This window comes from Papio anubis, chromosome 6 (assembly GCF_008728515.1).
Source record: "Papio anubis isolate 15944 chromosome 6, Panubis1.0, whole genome shotgun sequence".
NCBI classification, from domain to species: Eukaryota; Metazoa; Chordata; class Mammalia; order Primates; family Cercopithecidae; genus Papio; species Papio anubis.
In genome coordinates, this window is record NC_044981.1 from 154,853,937 (window position 1) to 154,875,549 (window position 21,613).

Here is a 21,613-nt window from a genome sequence, read left to right on the forward strand (position 1 = left end):
CCTTACAACTTCAGTTAATCTTAGGTACTTCCTTAAAGGCCCCTATCTTCAAATATAGTTCCACTGGGGTAAGGGCCTCAACCTGTGAATTTTGGGGGACACAATTCAGTCCATAACAATGAGCATTTGTGTAGTTTACATTTTGGGGATTCTGTGAATAGTGCCACTATGGACATTCTAGTACATTCCTTTTGGTAAACTCATATATACATGTCTGTTGGGCATATGGCTAGAACTGCTGCTTATGGGGTATACCTATTTTCAGTTTAGGAGATGTTGCCAGTTTTCCAATTGGTTGTAGCAATTTATATTCCCACTAGTGATACAAAAAAAGTTCCATTTTCTCCACTTCCTTGCCAATACTTGGCATTTTCCATCTCTTCCATTTTAGTGGATATGGTAGATAAATTATAAATGACTTCAACATAAGTTGCCTCAAGTTTCTATTTTAACAAGGATGGGGCATAAAAACACAAATATAATTTAATTAACAAAAGACTTAATCCATAGTGTAGTGACTCATGCCTATAGTTCAGCTACTAGGGAGGCTGAGGCAAGAGGATCACTTGAGCCCAGGAGTTTGAGGCCAGCCTGGACAATATATGTTTTAAAGTGTTAAACATAATACTTTTAAAAAGTTAAATTAAAAATAAAAGAACTAATTAATTAAAAATAAAATAGTTAATCTAGAAACATTTTCTCAATTGTCATGATACGCATAAAATTGTAAAACCTGTGCTTCAAGATACCTTCACTTTTTAAAGTAGGAAATTTTAAGAACATAACTTTATTGTAAAACCTTTAGCAGCAGCAGCAGCAGTGACTCTCTGACTCTAGGGCCCTCTTGTTAGTTCTGTAGTGAAACCATTTAAAAAGATAGCAACATCACCTTACACGAAAAATCTCTATTCAGAAATATATCCATGCTTGTGAGGCTCTAAACAAGGATCAGGATCATCTCATTTTTAAAACTCTGGTATTTGGGACATAAGACCTAAGGTCAGCAACAAGCCTATATGAAAAACAAATGTACAAAAAAAAAAAAAAAAAAAAAAAACGCAAGGATATAGATTACATAAAAATAAAAACTGATTAAAATTAAACTCAAACTGTAAACATAATTGAAAGATATTCCAGCCTAAGCAGTAAAATTTGAGGAAGTAGAGACATCTGGTAGTCAACAGTAGTTGTATGGAAAGACCACAGCATGAAGACGGCACTAAATTTAACTTTTTTTTTTTTTTTTTCAGTGTAAATAAGGAGCTAAATTTAGAGTTTTCTTTTGGGGCTACAAATGTTAATGTTACAATGCTAATGTTACATAACATAGAAGAAAATATCCCGTTCGGCTTTGCATAATTCCATTTTAACCACAAAGAAGAGTATCTTGAGTAATAGCGACCTGGGTAGCATAAAAATGATCAGGCGGAAATCAATAAATTAAGTTCAGATGCTATAAATCATCTCCCCTTTCTTCTCCTAAGGAGAGAGAGACACTGAGTAAAGATAATTTAAGTGACTTCCTTTAATTCCTGTGAAACAGCTCCATTCTGAGTAATTGCCCCATCAGTGGGATGCTACTATAAAGCAGGCCTTTGTGCAGATAATGCAAAATAGAAAGTCTACCCACAGATAATCAAAAGTTGATCAAAGAAATTGAAGTCATTTCTGATGAAGAAGCAGAGTCACTCTTTTCAAGTGTTTTCGTTTTTTGTTTTTTGAGGGGAGGGGGTTGGGAGGTAGGGTTGAGGAGCAAAGCTCAACAGAAGATAGGCTCTTTTTTCTTTTGTTGTGCAATGCCCTGATAAAACCCATCCATTTCATTGCGTCTGTCACCTTTTGTTAAACTCAGAAACTGCAGCGGAGGGGCAGGTTCCTATTTTCTATTGAGTAGTACCACTGTGTCTTTAAGTCAGAGAAACCCTGGAATCGACCACTGTTCAGTTGCCAGGAAATTTGGCATCAACTCCTACAGGAATCCTGTGAGTACAGTACCCTGGATGAAAAGCCTGAGTGCTTTGGGAGTATGAGAATCATGATTTATTTTTCCATATTAAATTAGTGAACAGAGAGGAAAGTAACCAAGTCATTTCCATTTTGAGAAAAATTCTACAGCTAAAATCAGGCATTCAACATAAAACTTAGACTCAAAGAAACAGAACATGTCAAAAAAGACCTTATTATTGCTGGATCATTTGAAATTCTCAACGAAAATTCCAAAACACTTGGGGGTTTCTGGAAGAGGGTCACGCATGAATTTAAATGGAAATTAATTTCTTCAAGAACCTCCTACTTCATTAGGATTGACTCAAGGGAACAGAATGCTACCCACACTTTGCTTCTTTATCCCTTTTCAAAAATCAACAGCTTGTTAAGGTATCAACAAGTAGAATAGGGTTGGCTTTCCTTAGTCCCTCTCTCTCCATGTTCTCTATTCCAGAGAGCCAAAGTTGATTCGACGCAGAAATTTCCCCTTCCTCTTAGAGTTCCTTGCCAAACTTCCCTGGCAGTGAGCCTTCTCACTCTACTGATTGCCTGTGCATTCATGCTGTACAGCTCTTTGTCCTCAAACCAAACATAATCTGGGGCTGGAGGCAGGTCTAAAATTAAGTTGGTTTATACTTGCCTTAATATAAAACAGACTTGGTTGCATTTCAAATCCTGTAGGTTTGTTTTACATAACGAAATCAGTTGTTAGAATGGATTTTGTCTGAGTATTTATCTTCTCAATCACTCAAAGGCTTAACTGACTGTTCAGAGATCCATTTCAGTCTCTAAATTTCCCACCCTTCTCAATCACCTGGAGAGTAACTTACCTGGTTCCATTAATCTTGACCTGTACATTATGCAGAAAGTGGTATCTAGCACCTTTAGCTCTCAAATTCCAGACCTTCACCTCCTCTTCTCAGCCACAAACTCCCATATAAAATTTCTATCAAATCCATATATTGTATTTTTCCCCAAATAAATCAGTGCCATAACATCTAGAATTGCAACTTGGTAGACATAAAAATACTTCTTTTTAAAATGGAATTTCAGAAAGGCTATAATGATTGAGAATTAAAAAAAAAAAAAAAGAGGGAGAAGAAGTTGGAGAGTAAAAAGCTCTAACTCCTCTTTAGGAGAAAAAGATAATCAGAGCCACTTGGGAAGGAGAAAGGGAATTTTTTTTTTTTTTTTGACAGAGTCTCACTCTGTCACCCAGACTGGAGTGCGGTGGCATGATCTCAGTTCACTGTAACCTCTGCCTCGCAGGTTCAGGCGATTCTCCTGCCTCAGTCTCCTGAGTAGCTGAGATTACAGGCGTGCACCACCATACCTGGCTAATTTTTGTATTTTTAGTAGAGACGGGGTTTCACCATGTTGGCCAAGCTATCTTGAACTCCTGACCTCAACTGATCCACCAGCCTCAGCCTCCCAAAGTGCTGGGATTACAGGCGTGAGTCACCACATCCAGCTGAGGCCAGGGAGTTTTAATAGCTAAAAATGAACACAGCAAATAACTAAAGACCTAGGGTTGTTGCCAGATCATCTTTTCTTATGCAGCAGATTGATCTTCAGTTATAACTGTGATCTGTTTGAAGATGAAATAACACAATGAAAATTCTAAAGAAATCTAAAAACCCTCTTCTGTATTTTTATATGTATAAGAATACATATTATCTACTACTATACACATTATATATATACACAATATTATTTACACTCTACTAGATGACTGTGGCCATACAATTGGATATTTTGTCAATGTATTTAGCTGGATATAGTGGGCCAGCTCCATTCTGGTTCTCCTGCTGGAAAACAAACACTATTCAGTAAAGGAACAGGAGATAAAAGGCGTACTAAACTGACTGGTAGAATCTGATACTGAAGTCTCTACTAGATGGACTTCTTTTTTTGCTGTACCACTTCGTAGGTGCTGTTTCAAAGAGTGAAATTAATTTCTAATTCAGTAGTCTTTGAGTTAATGCAAGATTAATTAAGATTTAGATGGACATCTAAATTATATCAAATGTACAATTTTGTGATTTGGGGGTGGTTTGTTGGTTTTCTTGTTTGTTTGTTTGTATTTTGAGACAAGGTCTCACTCTGTAACCCAGGCTGGAATGCAGTGGCACAATCATGGCTCATAGCATCCTCGACCTCCTGGGTTCAACCGATTCTCCCACCTCAGCCTCTCAAGCAGCTGGGACCACAGGCACACAACACCAAGCCCAGTTAGTTTTTTTAATCTTCGTAGACATGAGGTCTCTACATGTTGCCCAGGTTGGTCTCAAATTCCTGGGCTCAAGCAATCCACCCATCTCAGCCTCTCAAAGTGCTGGAATTATCGGCATGAGCCACTGCACCTAGCCTTTTGTGATTTATTTATTTATTTATTTATTTGAGACTGAGTCTTGCTCTGTCACCCAGGCTGGAGTGCAGTGGCACAATCTCAGCTCACTGCCAGCTCCACCTGCCAGGGTCACACCATTCTCCTGCCTCAGCCTCCCGAGTAGCTGGGATTACAGGCACCTGCTACCACACCTGGCTAATTTTTCTGTACTTCTAGTAGAGACGGGGTTTCACCGTGTTAGCCAGGATGGTCTCGATCTCCTGCCCTCGTGATCCGCCCACCTCGGCCTCCCAAAGTGCTGGGATTACAGGCATGAGCTGCTGCACCCGGCCAGCCTTTTGTGATTTTCAATAGACATAAAAGAATTTTTTTAAACAGTCTACTTGGGCTGGGCACAGTGGCTCATGCCTGTAATCCTAGCACTTTGGGAGGCTGAGGCAGGTGGATTGCTTGAGGGCAAGAATTTGAGACCAGCCTGGGCAACACAGTAAAAACCCATCTCTGCCAAAATAAATACAAAAATTAGCTGGGCATGGTGGCACGTGTCTGTAGTCTCAGCTACTCAGTAGGCTGAGGTGGGAAAATGACTTGAGTCTAGGAGAAGGAGGCTGCAGTGAGCTGAGATGGCACCACTGCACTCCAGCCTGGGCTACTACTGAGCCAGACTCTGTCTCAAAAACAAACGAACAGCAGCAAGAAACAGCCTACAGGATCATGTCCTATAAAATATAAAACAAAAAGTTGTTGTTTTGTTGTTTATAATATACAGCTATAAGTGTACAACAGGGCTTTACTCATTCATAAAATATCAACAGGAGTTCTTATGACAAACATACTACTGTGCATCTACTTTTGAGAACCAACTATATTTCCCCACCATAGAGCCCTTTCCCCTCCCAGGTGTTCTTTGAGCACAAATTCATTACCATTACTGATCATCGTCTTATCAAAAACACATAGCAACACACAATGCTTTGATTTGAATCTGAGACATTTCAATTTGAATACTTTGTACTTCTCATAGCAATAAATAGTGATTCACTAAGAAAGTAACAAAAATACAGTGAAAAAAGTATTGAAAAAATTAAAATGTTATTTAAAAAAGAGTCAGATTTAGCCCCAGCTACATGAGAGGCTGAAAGGCTGAGACAGGAGGACTTTTTTTGTTGTTGTTGCTGTTGTTGTTGTTGTTGAGATGGAGTCTTGCTCTGTCACCCAGGCTGCAGTGCAGTGGCATGATCTCGGCTCACTGCAAGCTCCGTCTCCCGGGTTCATGCCATTCTAACCTGCCTCATCCTCCCAAGCAGCTGGGACTACAGGCGCCCGCCACCATGCCCGGCTAATTTTTTTTTTTTTTTTTTTTTGTATTTTTAGTAGAGACGGGGTTTCACTGTGTTAGCCAGAATGGTCTCGATCTCCTGACCTTGTGATCCGCCCGCCTTGGCCTCCCAAAGTGCTGGGATTACAGGCGTGAGCCACTGCACCTGGCCGGGAGGACTTCTTGAGCCCAGGAGTTTGAGACTATCCTGGGCAACATAGTGAGACCTTGTCTCAAAAAATAAAAAAACAGAAAACACTTAATGTAAAAGACAGCAGTAAAGGAAGAATAGAGGAGGGGAAATGAAACAGGAAACAAAGAAAACAAAAAGTAAAAAGCAAATGTAAATTTAATTCCATCAGTAATAACATAATTTCCAAATGAATTAAACAATTCAATCAAAAAGCAGAGACTGTCACATTGGATAAAAAAAGACCCAACTATATGCTGTCTACAGGAGACAGCTTTTAGATTCAGAGATACAAATAGACTCCTGATGTTTTTCTATTCTATTTCATTAATTTCTACTAATCTTTATTATCTACATCTCCTTTAAACTAAAGGTTCCCTATCCATCTCTCTCTCTTTTTCTTATTTATTTGTTAAAGAAGCAATTGATTTATGTCATTTAAAATTGCATCTTGATAAGCTATAAAATAAAATTTAAAAATAAGTATAATACCCTATCACACCTAACAAAGTTAACAATAATTCCTCAGTGTCAATGAAACATCCTGTAGTATTTGCATTTTTTTATTGTGCTGTAGGTTTTTTTGTTGTTTTGTCTTTGTTTTCATTCTGATAGTTGGTGTGATTCAGGATCCACATAAGGCCCATGCGCTGTGATTGGTTGATATGTTTCTACGTCTCCTTTAAACTAAAGGCTCCCTATCCATCTCTCTCTTTTTTTTTATTTATTTGTTGAAGAAGCAATTGATTTATGTCATTTAAAAAATCTACAGTCTACATTTTGATGGATGTATTCCTGTGATGTTATTGAACATATTCCATTTCCCCTATATTTCCTGTAAATGGATAAAATTCAGGTCTCATTTTGTAGCAATTATTATAGAATTTGTGATCATTAACTAGATCCATTAAACTATGAGTGTTTTACAAAATGGTGATATTCTAATTCTATTCTAATTCTCTCAAGATTTTTTCAATTGCTACCCAGAAAACTTTTATATGGAGAAGCTTGCCCTCATCAACTACTTTGTTATACTATGGATCAGTTATTTTAAAACAGGCAGGAAAAAATACTTGACTCTTTCCTTTTACTACCAATTTTTCAGAATAAAGGTCTAGACATTTTCACTTCTGGCCGTGATGGAATAACAGGGCCCAGAGTTACCTATCTGCCATAAACAACTAGAAACGATCTAAAATATATGAAACAATGGTTTGCAGACACTGGATAACAAAAAGCACAGTACAGCAATCCCCAGCAAAGGGAAACAAATCAGTTTAGCCTCAATTTACTGCCTGGTGAGTTTCCAGACTTCAGGAGTAGGGACACAAACACAGCTCAGCATTTGGGAGGTTGAGAAAACGGAATTCAGCATTTGGGGAGGCTAGTGCAGCTAGAATTTGCAAGGTATAATACTGGAAAAAAAAGATATAGAGACAGAAGTCCAGTGATCTGCAGAGGGCTTCCCTGAGTCTTTAGCTGAGTACTAATCTGTGTAAGCCTAAGAAGCAACTACTTGAAATGGTGAGGTGGGAAAGGACTCACTGGAATCACAAAGCATTACCCCTGGAGCTCATAAATGGCCAGGAATAGTTTATGTTCCCTCTAGTCAGAGTAGAAAGTCCTACAAAATATAGTGTACAAGGTGGAACTCTCAGAAGGGTATTGCTTCAGGAATAACTAGGCCTAGAATAAAGGCACTCTGGTTCTACTTTACAAAGCCTAGCCTCAAGAGGATAAAATTGTTTCCAAGTAACTTAACTGTGTCCCAGAACACAGTCCTAAAATACTTAAAGGAATACAAAAACTCTAGTACCAAACAATATAAAATTCACAATATCTGAAATGCAATTTAAAAAACAAGCATGAAAAGCAGGAAAATCAACTCATAAAAAGGACAAAAATTGATCAATAGAAACAGACCCAGAAATGACATAGATGATAGTATTAGCAGACAAACACATTAAAACCACCATTATAAATATGCTGCATATGCTCAGTAAGGTAGAGGAAGGCATGAGCATAAGAACAAACAAAGAAGATATAAAAAAAGAAACCTCCCGGCATGGTGGTGTGTGTCTGTAGTCCCAACTCCTGGGAGGCTAAAGTGGGAGAATCTCTTCAGTCCATGATCTCAAGACCAGCCTGGGCAACATAGCAAGACCTTGCCTTTTAAAAAAGAAAAGAAAAAAAAAAGGGAAAGAAACCCAAGTTTAGCATTTAACAAGGAAAAAAGCCACCTCTAACATGGACAAATACACTGGATTATAATTAATAGCAGATTAGACACTGCAAAAGAAACTACGCAAAATGAAACACAAACACAGGAAGAGAAAAAGAATGAAAAAAGTGAACAGAGCATCAGAGAGCTGTGGAATAATATAAAGAGGTCTAATGTAAGTGTAACTGGAGCTCCAGAAATTGAAGAGGAGGGGAAGGGATGGGGAGAAATTGTAAAGAAATAAGAGAAAATTCTCCAAATCAAATGAAAACTATAAACCTACACATCCAAGAAGCACAACCAAATTCAGGCAAAAGAAACATGCTGAAAACCATACCAATGCACATCATAATAAAACTGTTTAAAAACAAGATAAAAATAAAATTGTAGAAGCAGACAGTGATAAGACTTATGTCCTTATGTAGAGAAGGACAAAGAATGACAGTAGATTTCTCATGGAAACAATGCAACCCAGAAGAGAAGAAAGCAATATCACTAAAGTCCTATAAAACAAAAAGTGGGGGAAAGAAGAAAAAGAGAGGAAGGAAGGGAGAAAAGGGGGGAGGAAGGAAGGGAGAAAAGGGGGAAGGAAGGAAGGGAGAAAAGGGGGGAGGAAGGAAGGGAGAAAAGGGGGAAGGAAGAAAGGAAAGCCAGCCAGCCTGTCAGCCTAGAATTCTCTAGCCAGCAAGAATCTTTCAAAAATAAAAGCAAAACAAAAACATTAATATGAGAAAATTCATCACCAGCAGACCACTACTATAAGAAATGTTAAACAGAGTCCTTTAGGAAAAAGAGAAATTATATCAGGTGGAAATGTCAATCTATATAACAGAATGAAGAGTACAAGAAATAGTAAATATGTAGGTAAATTATAAGACTTTTTTTTTTTTTTTTTTTTTTGAGACGGAGTCTCGCGCTGTGTCACCCAGGCTGGAGTGCAGTGGCGCGATCTCGGCTCACTGCAAGCTCCGCCTCCCAGGTTCACGCCATTCTCCTGCCTCAGCCTCCGAGTAGCTGGGACTACAGGCGCCCGCCACCACGCCCGGCTAGTTTTTTGTATTTTTAGTAGAGACGGGGTTTCACCATGTTAGCCAGGATGGTCTCGATCTCCTGACCTCGTGATCCACCCGCCTCGGCCTCCCAAAGTGCTGGGATTACAGGCTTGAGCCACCGCGCCCGGCCAAAGACTTTTTTCTTATTTTAAAAATCTCTTTAAAGGATTATTGACTGTTTAAGCAAAAGTAATGACAATATATTACGGAGTTTATAACTTAAAAAGAAAACAGACTACTGCATATAATAATATTATATAATAAAATATACAATTACATAATAAAATAACAAAAAAGACAATAAAAGCACAGAGCCCAGGATAGTAAAAATGGAAGTATACTGTAGGTTTTTATGTTATACATCAAGTGGTATACTCTTACTTGAAGGCAAGCTATGATAAGTTAAAGGTGCTTATGCTAAGCCCTAAAGTGACTTTTAAAAGAAAAAAATCAAGGAGGTATAGCTAATAAGAGGTAAAAGGGAATCTTAAAAAAATAACTAATATGAAGTCAGAAAAAGAGGGAAATTGGAAAAAACAACAGATGGGACAATAGAAAACAAATAGCAAACAACATGGATTAACTTTGAAAACATTACGCTAAATGAAAGAAGCCAGGCACAAAGACCACTTCTTACAGTATTAAACTGGTAAGAAGAGATACTACACTTGATCTTAACCAAAAGGCTGAGAAGTAATATACATCGTATATAGAGTGGCACATTACTTAACAATGGTGATATGTTTTAAGAGTGTTATTAGGTGATTTTGTCATCATGCAATCATGCAGACATGATAGAGTATACTGACACAAACCTAGATGGCATAGCCTGCTACACGCTTGTGCTACACGCTTTTGCTACAGGGTATAGCCTAATGCTCCTAGGCTATAAACCTATACAGCATTTTACTGTACTAAATATTGTAAGCAACTGTAATATAATGGCAAGTATTTGTGTATCTAAACATAGAAAAGATACAATAAAAATACAGTATTATAATCTTATGGGACCACCATCATATCTGTGATATGGTCCATCATTGGCTAAAATATTACTATGCAGTGTGTGACTATATTACATCTTATGTGATTCCATTTATATGAGATACATAAGATAGGTAAATTCCATAGAGACGGAAGGTAGATTGACAGAGGGTAGAGGGGTGAGAGGTATGACTACTAACAGTTATGAGTTTCTTTCTGGGGTGATAAAAATGTTCTGAAATTAGATAGTGGTGATGGTAGTACAACTCTAAATATACTAACAAACCACTGAGTTATAGACTTTAAAAGGGTGAATTGTATCTCAATAATTTTTTTCTAAAAAGTACCAAAAAAAAAACCCCAAACAAGTAGCAAGCTAGTATATTTAAACCCAGCCATATCGACAATCGCATCAAGTGTAAATGGTTTAAATATCCCCAATTAAAAGAAAAAGATTGTCAGATTGCATAAAAAATAAATACCCAAATACATGTTGCCAACCAGAAACCCATTTTAATATAAAGACACAGATAGGCTGAAAGTAAAAAGATGAGAAAAGATATATCATGCAAACCCTAATTTTTAAAAAGCTGAAGTGGCTACATTAGTATTAAGCATAGAGATTTTAGAGAAAGGAATATCACCAGGAACAATGAGGTTCATTTCATAATGATGAAGAGGTCAATTCATCAAGAGAACATATCAATCCTAAACATTTATGTACCTAATAATAGAGCTTCAAAATACATGAAGCAAAACCAGACAGAACTGTAAGACGAAATAGAAAAATCCATAATTATACTTGGAAATTTCAGCACCTCTTTCTCAATAATTAATAGAAAAAGTAGACAAAAAATCAGTAAGAATATAGGAGATTTGAACAACCCTATCAACCAACTTGACCCAATGGCATTTAAAGTACACACTACTAACAATAGCAGAATACATAATCAAGTGCATGAGAAACTTGTTCCAAGATGCATCATATTCTGGGCCATAAAGCAAGCCTCAATAAATTCAAAAGGATTCAAATCATACAACATAGACTCTGTAACCATAATTAGTTAAATTTGGGAATCATTAACAGAAAGATGTATAAAAAAAATCACCAAACGTTTGGAAAATAAATAACACACTTTTAATAACCCATGGGTCAAAAAATAAATCACGAGAGAAAACATGACATAATAAAACGTGTGAGATGCATCTAAAGTAGTAAAGAGAAATTTATAGTTTTAAAATGCTTATGTAAGAGCAGAAAGGTTTAAAATCAAGGACTTAACCTTCTACCTTTAAAAATTAGAAAAAGAAGAGCAAATTAAATCCAAACTAAGCAGAATAAATGAAATAATGAAAGTTCAGAAATTAAGGATATAGAAAACAGAAAGTAGTAATAAAGAAAATCAGCACAACAAAAGCAGTTTCGCTGGGAAGATCAGTAGACTTACAACTGCAGTAAGCATGATCAGAAAAAAAAAAGAGAAGGATATCTTTTTAAAAATCTTTTGATTATGAAAAATTTTACACATTAAACACATGTGAAGAGAATAGTACTATTAAAACCTCAATGTAATAATCACCCACTCAACGCATGGCATGGTCAATCTTGTTTCCTCTATACCTCCCCTCAATTCCCCTACACTGGATTATTTTGAAGCAAATCCTAGACATTGTATTATTTCATCTGTAAATATTTTCATTTACGATTACTTCTTAAGTAGAAAAACCTAAATGTTCTTCTGTGCCATAATGCTAAGAAGAAGTAAAACATAGTCTGTAAACATCAAACATATCCCAAATATCTTCATCCCTTCCCCAGACTGAGGAGTTAGCCAGACAACAGTCAGAACCTCAAGAAAGTAGACAGTTTCTTTGATTGCCAGAGACAGAAATTCTATGTCTTGCTCTTTGAGAAACAGACTTCAGGGCCAGGCGTGGGGGCTCACTCCTGTAATCCAGCACTTTGGGAGGCTGAGGCAGGCGGATTGCTTGAGGTCAGGAGTTTGAAACCACCTGGCCAACATGGTGAGACCCCAGCTCTACTAAAAATACAAAAATTAGCTGGGCATGGTGGCATGTGCCTGTAATCCCAGCTACTTGGGAGGCTGAGGCACGAGAATCGCTCAAACCTGGGAGGCGGAGGTTCCAGTGAGTCAAGATCGCGCCACTGCACTCCAGCCTGGGCAACAGAGTGAGATCCTGTCTCTATAATAACAATAAAAAAAAGAACAGACTTCAGGAAGGCCTAGTGACTGGTGTTGCTGAAGGATGGGAAACTGACCTTTGATTTACACTGACAATAAACATTCAGTTACGGCTTAGGGTTTGCACCTGGTAATTGTACCTGGCAAGCAGGCAGGCACATAGCCAGAGTCTCCACAGCAATCGAGACTTACCAGAAGGGTGTAAACCCACTCACCTAAGAATGACAAAGGTGATAAGGTGATCTAATGGGACCCTTATCTTGATCAGGTGCTCTTTGTCACCTAATGGGCCCTCAAAGGCCAGAAAAACTTAAAGCTTCAACTGGGAATATGCTCTATTATCTTCTGTTTTGTGCAAGTGTCTCCATGTGGATACATTTCTGCAACCTTGACTACTAAACAAATTTTATAGTCTTAAACTGTGTAGTATTTCTCCATTGATACCATCACTATTCCATTGTGACACGATGCAAACTAGTGTGAGAAGTAGAAATGATATGAATATAATGGAGTCTAAAAGACACATGAGAGAATTTAAGGAGCTGGAGGAGGAGTAGAGCTGGCTCATATTTGGTGTAAGACCATAACATTTTTGTAGTAGAGGATGAGATAAATTATTTCAATGGGGTGTGCATACTGCCTGCTACAGGACTCTGGACAGTCTAGCACAACATATTGAAACAAATTACAGCCTAAACGGAAGGGGGCCAGACTTAACCATTTTCAAGTTGCTTGCACTGGTAAATGTTTCAGAGGTTCTTCAATGGGAATTGAAATGGGAAATGACTGGGCTAGCTGTCTAACTGGTAAGAAAAACTGAGACTGAAACTGCAGATTCCAATGTCTAGGAGAGAACTGTAATGGTAATGATGGGTGATGAAGAGAAGGTACCAAGCTGTCCTAGACACTCCACTAAACCAGAAGGTAGCAACCTTAGAGGCAGAAGCTGGGTCTCAGCCAAAGTTTAGGTATGGGAAGATGTGACAAGCTAAGAAATATTTTTAAGTTTCATTAATCTGATTCTCACAGTTGAAAGCAGAGGAGTGTTTGTAAATAATATCACAGGCAAGAAACATGAAGTTTTTAGTTATGGGGAAGTATGTTTTAACACATACAAGCTTCAGCCTTAGTTTTCACAGACCTTTCTTCTGAAACAAAGCTATAACCTTGAAGCTGTGTGTCTTTTTGTCAGCTAATTGTTATTCTTTTTAAAACTGGTGTTCAAAGTTATATTCTCCAAAATGAGTTTCTATTTGGAACAGATATTTCCCAAGTGGAAAACTAAGAGTGCTTGAGACATAAAACTTCCACTAGTAAAAGTACGTAAGAAAAAACTTTTTTTTTTTGAAATCTGTTCAAAACATGGGTAAATACATTATATTAGCCAAGTACAAATATGTGAATATTTGAGCTGTGTCTAAAAAGTCATAAATTAGGTTTTTCACCATTTTCAGGATGATCCAAAATCCCCATATACATGAAAATGAAATGGTCTTGAGACAATTTAAGTTTTAAACAACTGAACAATGTGCTTCAGATGTAGTTCTGTTGAAGTGGTGGATGACTTCAGTGGACAGGAGCCAACTGAAACAAAGGGAGGAAGCCTGGTTATTTAAGGTCTAATGTCAGGTAAATGCCCCCTGTTGGGAAAGACAAGCCCCTCCATGGGTCTCTCCTTCACATCTCGCTGAGTATGCCAAGAATGCGAGGCCCTAACCATTTCCCAAGGTTGTGTGTGTAGTGAGCAACCTTGAAAGATGAGACAATATCTCCCTTGAGACAAAAAGCAGACTTGCTTATGCTGGCTATAAGATGGCAGATTCCACAAGCTCAGAGTTCTTTTCCTGTAACACAATTTACTGCCTGTTGTAGGAATTATCTAGGCCCTCAGCAAAACACCCTCCCCTCCACTCCATGGGGCTAAGGAGCAAGGAGGGAACTGACACAACATGCTAATGCTCATGCTGCTATCTGTGCCAAAGCTAATAAGATCCTGTGTCTCTGACCCAGGTCGGTCTCTGTTGTCTTCTGACAGCACTTACGAAATAATAAAAGGCAAACCTATTTTAGGTTTAGGCTCGTAAGTGGGGTAAAATAAAATCCCAGGACCAATGCCTGCCCCCACCCCTTTTGGTTCAGTTTAAAACTTCTCTTCAGGTTATGGCATCTGTGTGAAGGGCAGAGTGTTTGTATGTGAGTATGGAAAGATAGAGTGTTTGAAAAGAACCCCTGCTTCAATAGACTTAGTAGAGAAAAGAACCTATAGGACTCAGCCTTGGAATAAAAAAGAGACAGCAAGGGTGAGTCCAAGGTGATGTGAACTCCTCTCCCCAGGAAACCAGTAACGCTTCACAATAGGGACAGCAAAATGGCCTGGGGCAGCATACCATGGACCCTTCAGCAATGGTGCTTCCTGTTTAAAAAGATATGCATATATAAAACAATAACCTCTAGTATTACCAGCCCCCAAACAGAGAGCTAATCTGAAGCAGTTAAATTCTCTATAAGCATGAGATGGGGTCACCCTTGATCAGTACCAGGCGATTCAAAATAGATTACTGTCCAAGCCTCCATCCAGATGCAAATGGAAGCCCAGTGCTTGATTGATCTGTCTGGACTTCAGCATGGGGACTTTACTGAGTGCTATTCACCAAGCAACTAGAAAAGAAACAAACTGGCTGGGCGTGGTAGCTCACGCCTGTAATCCCAGCACTTCGGGAGGCTGAGGCGGGTGGATCACCTAAGGTCAGGAGTTCGAGACCAGCTGCGCAAACACGGCAAAACCCCGTCTCTACTAAAAATACAAAAATTAGCTGGGTGTAGTGGCGTGTGCCTGTAATCCCAGCTACTCAAGAGGCTGAGGCAGAAGAATCGCTTGAACCTGGGAGGCAGAGGTTGCCGTGAGCCGAGATCCCACCACTGCACTCCAGCCCTCCAGTGACAGAGCAAGACTCCGTGCCTCCCACAAAAAAAAAAAAAAAAAGGAAAAAAAAAAAAGAAAAAAAAAAAAAGAAACAAACTGTGCTCATCTCTGGAGTGATCATACATTTAGCACAGAATAAAAAATCGGACAAGCATGAGGTGTTTCAGTCTATGCAAAAGTTTGGGTATTTGCACTCAAGGTCTCTGTTTTGTAGCTTGCTAAATTTAAATTCTCTGAGCTTGCGGGTGTATATGAGGTTGTTACAGGGCCAAAAATATCTGAAACTTACTTACGAAGGTACTCTAGGATTTCTAAATTTAATGTGATATAGATTACACACAAACATGCCCTGTCTTATGTGAATTAGTTCTTGTGGGATCCAGGCAATATTACGAACTACAGAAATTGCTCCATGTCAACTTTTTGGGTAGTTTTAGAAATCTGTGGTAATTCTTGATATTATTTGGATTGTATTTTGGATATCTTTAATTGGCTTTGGGAAATTAGACTAATAAAATACTGAGTTGATGAATATTAATACTTCTGTTTTGTTAAAGATCTTATGTGGGATTCTACTTGTATGAAATTCTGAGATAGCGCTTGGTGTTCCCCCAGAAGGAAGCTAAAATTTTGTTTTTTGTGTTTTTGTTTGTTTGTTTGTTTGTTTTCAGGCAGTTGGGGCTCCAGTGAAACTGACAAGGGGGTAGTCTGGACTTGCATATTCAGGAATCAATTCCAGATGTCCGGCCAGATGTAATAAAGAGAAACACATGCTTTAATAGGGCAATATATAGCATAGCACATTAAAGTCTGTTACAGGGTAGTTAGTAAGTTTTTCGGCAAGAGCAAGATGAAAAGAAACCTAATTAAATCAAATGTTAATATAACCTCAGAAAATCTTCATGAGAGAAGTTCTACCCAAGTCCTCATGTGAAACAATATAATGCACATCCCTAGCATCCTGTCTTAGTAACTCATATTACTTTCCCACTTCTGAGATGATTTTAATTGCTCATTCTCCTCAGGGATACTTACATATCTGCCTTCTCCTCTGACTGAGGGATGCCCCCAGGCTTTCTATTCTTGACTATGGTCAAACCCTTTGGATGTTAAATTCCAGAACAAATTTATCTTCCTTGAGGATTAAATGAATTTATAGATACATAGATAGATAGATAATAGACATATACCACCTATATATATCTATATAAGTGTGTGTGTGTGTGTGTGTGTGTATATATATATATATATATTTTTTTTTTAAACAGGGTCTTGCTCTGTTGCCAGGCTGAAGTACAGTGGTGTGATCATGGCTCACTGCAGCCTCCACCTTCCAGGCTCAAGTGATCCTCCCATCTCAGCCTCCCAAGTAGCTGGGACTACAGGCAGGTGCCACCACACCCGCTATTTTTTTAATTTTTTGTAGAGACAGGGTCTCCCTATGTTGCCCAGGCTGGTTTCAAACTCCTGGGCTCACGTGATCCTCCCACCTCGGCCTCCCAAAGTGCTTGGCTAGGCATGAGCCATTGTGCCTGGCCTTTGAATTTATATACTTTTCAGGAAAGCTGGTCCAGAGTTTCCTGGTAGGTCTGGTCCTTTGTAGGTCTGGTTTCCTGGACTCTGGAAACTCTGTTAGTGTTAGTTTTCCTCTAGCATATTTTTAAAGATCAAAACTAAACTTCACTGGGTTAGAATATTATTACTTTTATCAGGAAAAGGAAGGGGTAACACAGGGTAAGTCAGAGACAAAAAATGGCTATGCTCCAAGCAAAAGTAGCCCTTTCACCTCCAGTAACTTCCAAGACCTCTTCGGCACTATGAAACAAATTTCATAATTTAGACTCAGACTACCACCTTTATTTAAGGAACTTCCCATAAGGAAAATATTTTTATTCTTCCACATGAGGATACACTTTTTGAAAAAAACAGAGAACAACAATTACCTCCTTTAAAAAAAGAATAAAGAGAATAATAATAAATTAATGCATCGGTACCATACATCTGGAATATCAAGACATAGGTAGCAAAAAATCAGGGAAAGGCTGTGAATATCAGAAAAATAAAATATCCAGTAAACACAAACATAAAAGAAACTGGGAAGAAAAAGTCCAAGTTAAAGCAGAAAAATGTGCTATATGAATTTTTTAAAATTATAAAGTACTTTAAAGACAAAGTACTTGAGGATAGATGAAGAACCTCCTATAATAATCATCAGGATCTGAATAATAAACTAAAATAGTCCCCTTGGTACACTGTAAAGTATGCAATTTTAATTATGTGATTTTTCTAGCTAATTTCTGCTTCAAAAACAGTAAAGTACTTCTGCTTACAAGGTGGCAGAGACAAGAACTTTTCTCAACCTCTCAAATGCACGTTGTCATCAAAATTTAAATTACCAGAAACATGCCTTTTAGTTAAATTACAATTAGTCCTTAGACAAATCTATTTACTGAGAATTTGCTATGTGCCCAACACTGTTGGCATATACTAAACAAGTTTGCTTTTGTAAAGCACTTTTTCCTTTTCAGGTTCTCACAAAGGACATTTTAAAACAAACTATATTTGTTTTTCAGTATTAACTGCACATGCTGAATACATCTATTATTATAAATTGCTCCTACTCAGGAGCATCTTAGCTTTTAAAAGACAAAAATATATCCAGTTGTATTTGTGTATATATATTTTATATCAGTTATATATGGAAGTCAATCAACAATGATAAATACAAACAGATTGACAAATAAAACAACAATTTTTGGGGGAATGGAAATGGCACATTTGTCAGATGATATCCACAAATAATTAATTACTTCACACTTTAAAGATATTCTCATAATAGTAGAGTCTCTTATAAAAGGATACTCATTACATTCTAACCATCTGTCATCATTCCTCCCCAAAAAACTAATTAGGGTTTTATCCAATCACACATTATAAATGATGCAAATATGGATGGTAAAGACATGGGTTGAAGAAGTTAACATGAAAACATTTGCAGTTTAAAAATCGTGGGCTTCAGAACCAGCCTTTCACGTTCCAATAATTAAACTGTTTATTTTTATCATCTTTTTCTGATTAACGATTAGATACTAAACTTCAAAAATTAAAAACACTTACAGGTAGTAGAGTTTTCCTGCAGCAGGAAGTTCCCTTTTCCGGTAATCTATCCCAGAATCTAGCTGGACTGTATTACAATATTCCTATGATCCAAACAAATAAAGTGTCTTTTTAAACAAGTAGTGGCTCAGAATTACAATACTTCCCTTATACTACACATTTTTAAAATTTTTCAAATGTTTGCTCAAAAAATAGTATAATGAGATGACATGAAAACAACAGAACTCATGCAAGATTCATAAAACTAAAGTTGCAATATTAAATATATCAAGCCACTGAAATATCAGTTTAAAAAAATTAAAATTTGCATCATGTTTTCTGAAACATTGCCCAAAAAGTGCTGTCAGCAAATTCCCCAAATAACTTCATTTGGGTTTTTTTTAAAGCCCAATTTCTAATACCTTGGAGTGAGAAACTAGAGGCTACCAGAAAGAATAACTCATGGGTTTTAGGCACCACAGTGGGGGAGAGGCAGCATCAGAGAGCTGGGACTGGACACGGTGGCTCATGCCTGTAATTCCAGCACTTTGGGAGGCTAGATGGGCAGATTGTTTTTGTCCAGGAGTTTGAGACTAGCCTGGGCAACATAGCAAAACCCATCTCTACATAAAACACAAAAATTAGCTGGGCGTGGTGACATACGGCCTGTAGTCTCAGCTACTTGGCTGGCTGAGATGCAAGGACTGCTTGAGCCTGGGAGGTGGAGGTTGCAATGAGCTATGATCATGCCACTGCACTCCAGCCTGGGCAACAGAGCAAGACCCTGTCGAGAGACAGAGAGAGAGAGAGAAAGAAAGAGAAAGAGAGAGAGAGAGAGTTGGGCCAGAACGTTAGTGTCCACATTTTAAACCAAATGACCAAACTAGAATGATGTTGTAGGTATGCCCATCCTTCGCTTCTAAATGGCTGCCACTGCCCTTGTCTCCCTTTTAGTTTCCTCTCTAGCCATCAACATTTCAGTGCACTTTCCTGCTGTGGATGCCTGCCTCCTTTCAACCCGAGTTACCCTGTGGCATTAATGTCCTTCTCTTCTCCCAAGTGCTCCTTTCTTTCCACTCCCCCAGGGTGCATATGTGTACACCAGCACATATACCACACACATACACATACCCCCCAAATTCTTACTTTGAGGGCAAATGTACTTTTGCAACACCTATCTTCTTGGTCAGTTGGATTTTGGGGGCCATGAGAGGAATATATGTAGGGGTGTGTGTGTGTGTTTGTGTGTGTGTGTGTGTATCTCCACATAGATAGAGGCATATCCATTTTATTGTGTTTCCCTTTATTGTGCTTCTCGCATTTTTTACAAAGTAAAGGTTTGTGGCAACCCTGCATTGAGCAAGTCTATTGGCCTCAATTTTCCAACAGTAGGTGCTCACTTTGTGTCTCTGTGTCACATTTTGGTAATTCTTGCAATAGTTCAAACTTTAAAAAATTATATCTGTCATTAATTATATGATCAGTGATCACATATTAATTATGTGATCAGTGATCTTTGATGCTATTACTGTAATTGTTTTAGGGCACCACAAACTGCATCCTTAGAAGAGGGTGACTTAATTTATACATGCTGTTTGCATTCTGACTGCTACACCAACTGGCTGTTTCTCTCTCTCTCTCTCTCTCTCCCCTTAGGTGTCCCTATTCTCTGGGACACAAGAATATTGAAATTACGTCGATTAAGAGCCCTACAATGAATTCTAAGTGTTCAGGTGAAAGGAAGAGTCACACATCTCTCACTCTCAATCAAAAGCTAGAAATGATTAAGCTTAGTGAGGAAGGTATGACAAAAGCCACAACAGACAAAAACCTAGGCCTCTTGCACCAAACAGCCGAGTTGTGATTGCAAAGGAAAAGTTCTTGAAGGAAATGAAAAGTGCTACCCCAGTGAACACATGAACCATAAGAAAGCAAAACAGCCTTATTATTGATATGGATAAAAGTTTGAGTGATCTGGATAGAAGATCAAAACAGCCACAACATTCCCTTAAGCCAAAGCCTAATCCAGAGAAATGTCCTAACTCCTTTCAATTCTATGAAGGTTGAGAGAGGTGAGGAAGCTGCAGAAGAAAAGCCGAAGCTAGCAGAGGTTGGTTCATGAGGTTTCAATAAATAAGCCATCTCTATAACATAAAAGTGCAAGGTAAAGCAGCAAGTGCTGATGCAGAAGGTGCAGCAAGGTATCCGGAAGGCTTAGTTAAGATCATTGATGAAGGTGACTACACTAAACAACAGATTTTCACTGGAGATGAAACAGCCTTCTACTGGAAGAAGATGCCAACGAGGACTTTCATAGCTAGAGAGGAGAAGTCAATGCATGGCTTCAAAGCTTCAAAGGACATGCAACTGGTGACTTGATGTTGAAGCCAATGTTCATTTACCAATCTGAAAATCCTAGGGCCCTTAAGAATTATGCTACATCTACTCTGCCTGTGCTTTACAAATGAAACAACAAAGCCCTTGGATGGCAGCACCTCTGTTTACAAAATATTTTAAGCCTACTGTTCAGAGCTACTGCTTAGAAGAATGATGACAATCCACTTGGTCATCAAAGAGCTCTGATGGAAGAGCATGAGATAAATGTTGTTTCCCTGCCTGCTAACATAACATCCATTCTGCAGCCCATGAATCAAGAAGTAATTTCAACTTACAAGTCTTATTATTTAAGAAATACATTTTGTAAGGCTATATCTGCCATAAATATCTTTTGTGAAAGGAAGAGTCAATCTATATAGCAACCTTCAACATTATCTTAAGAAACTGCCACAGCCACTCCAACCTTTGGCAGCCAACCATCCTGATTAGGCAGCAGCCGTCAACATCAAGGCAAGACCAGCAAAAAGATGACCACTCACTGAAGTTTCAGATGATTATTGGCATTTTTAGCAATAAAGTATTTTTTATATTAAGGTATGTATTTTTTTAGACATAATACTATTGCACACTTAATAGACTATAGTATAGTATAAATATAACTTTTATATGCACTGGGAAGCCAAAAGCTTCTTACAACTCATTTTATTGCAATACTGTTGTATTGCAGTAGCCCAGAACCAAACCCTCGATATCTCTAAGGTATGCCTGTGCAGATATAGATGGATAGATAGGTAGACAGATAGGGAGATATTCACTTCAGTAGAAGAATGGTGACCAAGGGATTTAAGGACAAGTCAAGAAACAATTATAGGCTGACATTTTGTTTGCATTCAAAATGAAAATTGTCTTAATAACAATTCACGGGAAAAATATATTTTAACAGTATCACTAC

The 21,613-nt window shown here is 38.0% G+C and overlaps 1 protein-coding gene and 1 pseudogene across 13 annotated transcripts in view; both read right to left on the reverse strand.

Annotated features, from left to right (window-relative positions):
* AFG1L (AFG1 like ATPase) overlaps nucleotides 1–21,613 on the reverse strand; it is a 250,446-nt gene that overhangs the window by 83,194 nt on the left and 145,639 nt on the right. For all 13 annotated transcript variants that reach the window (XM_017958426.3, XM_017958427.3, XM_021938035.2 and 10 more), the window contains one exon: nucleotides 18,346–18,428. In XM_017958426.3, coding sequence (XP_017813915.2) covers nucleotides 18,346–18,428 — 83 coding nt within the window. The remainder of the gene's footprint in view (nucleotides 1–18,345; nucleotides 18,429–21,613) is intronic.
* Nucleotides 9,692–9,815, reverse strand: LOC116275632 (annotated as a pseudogene).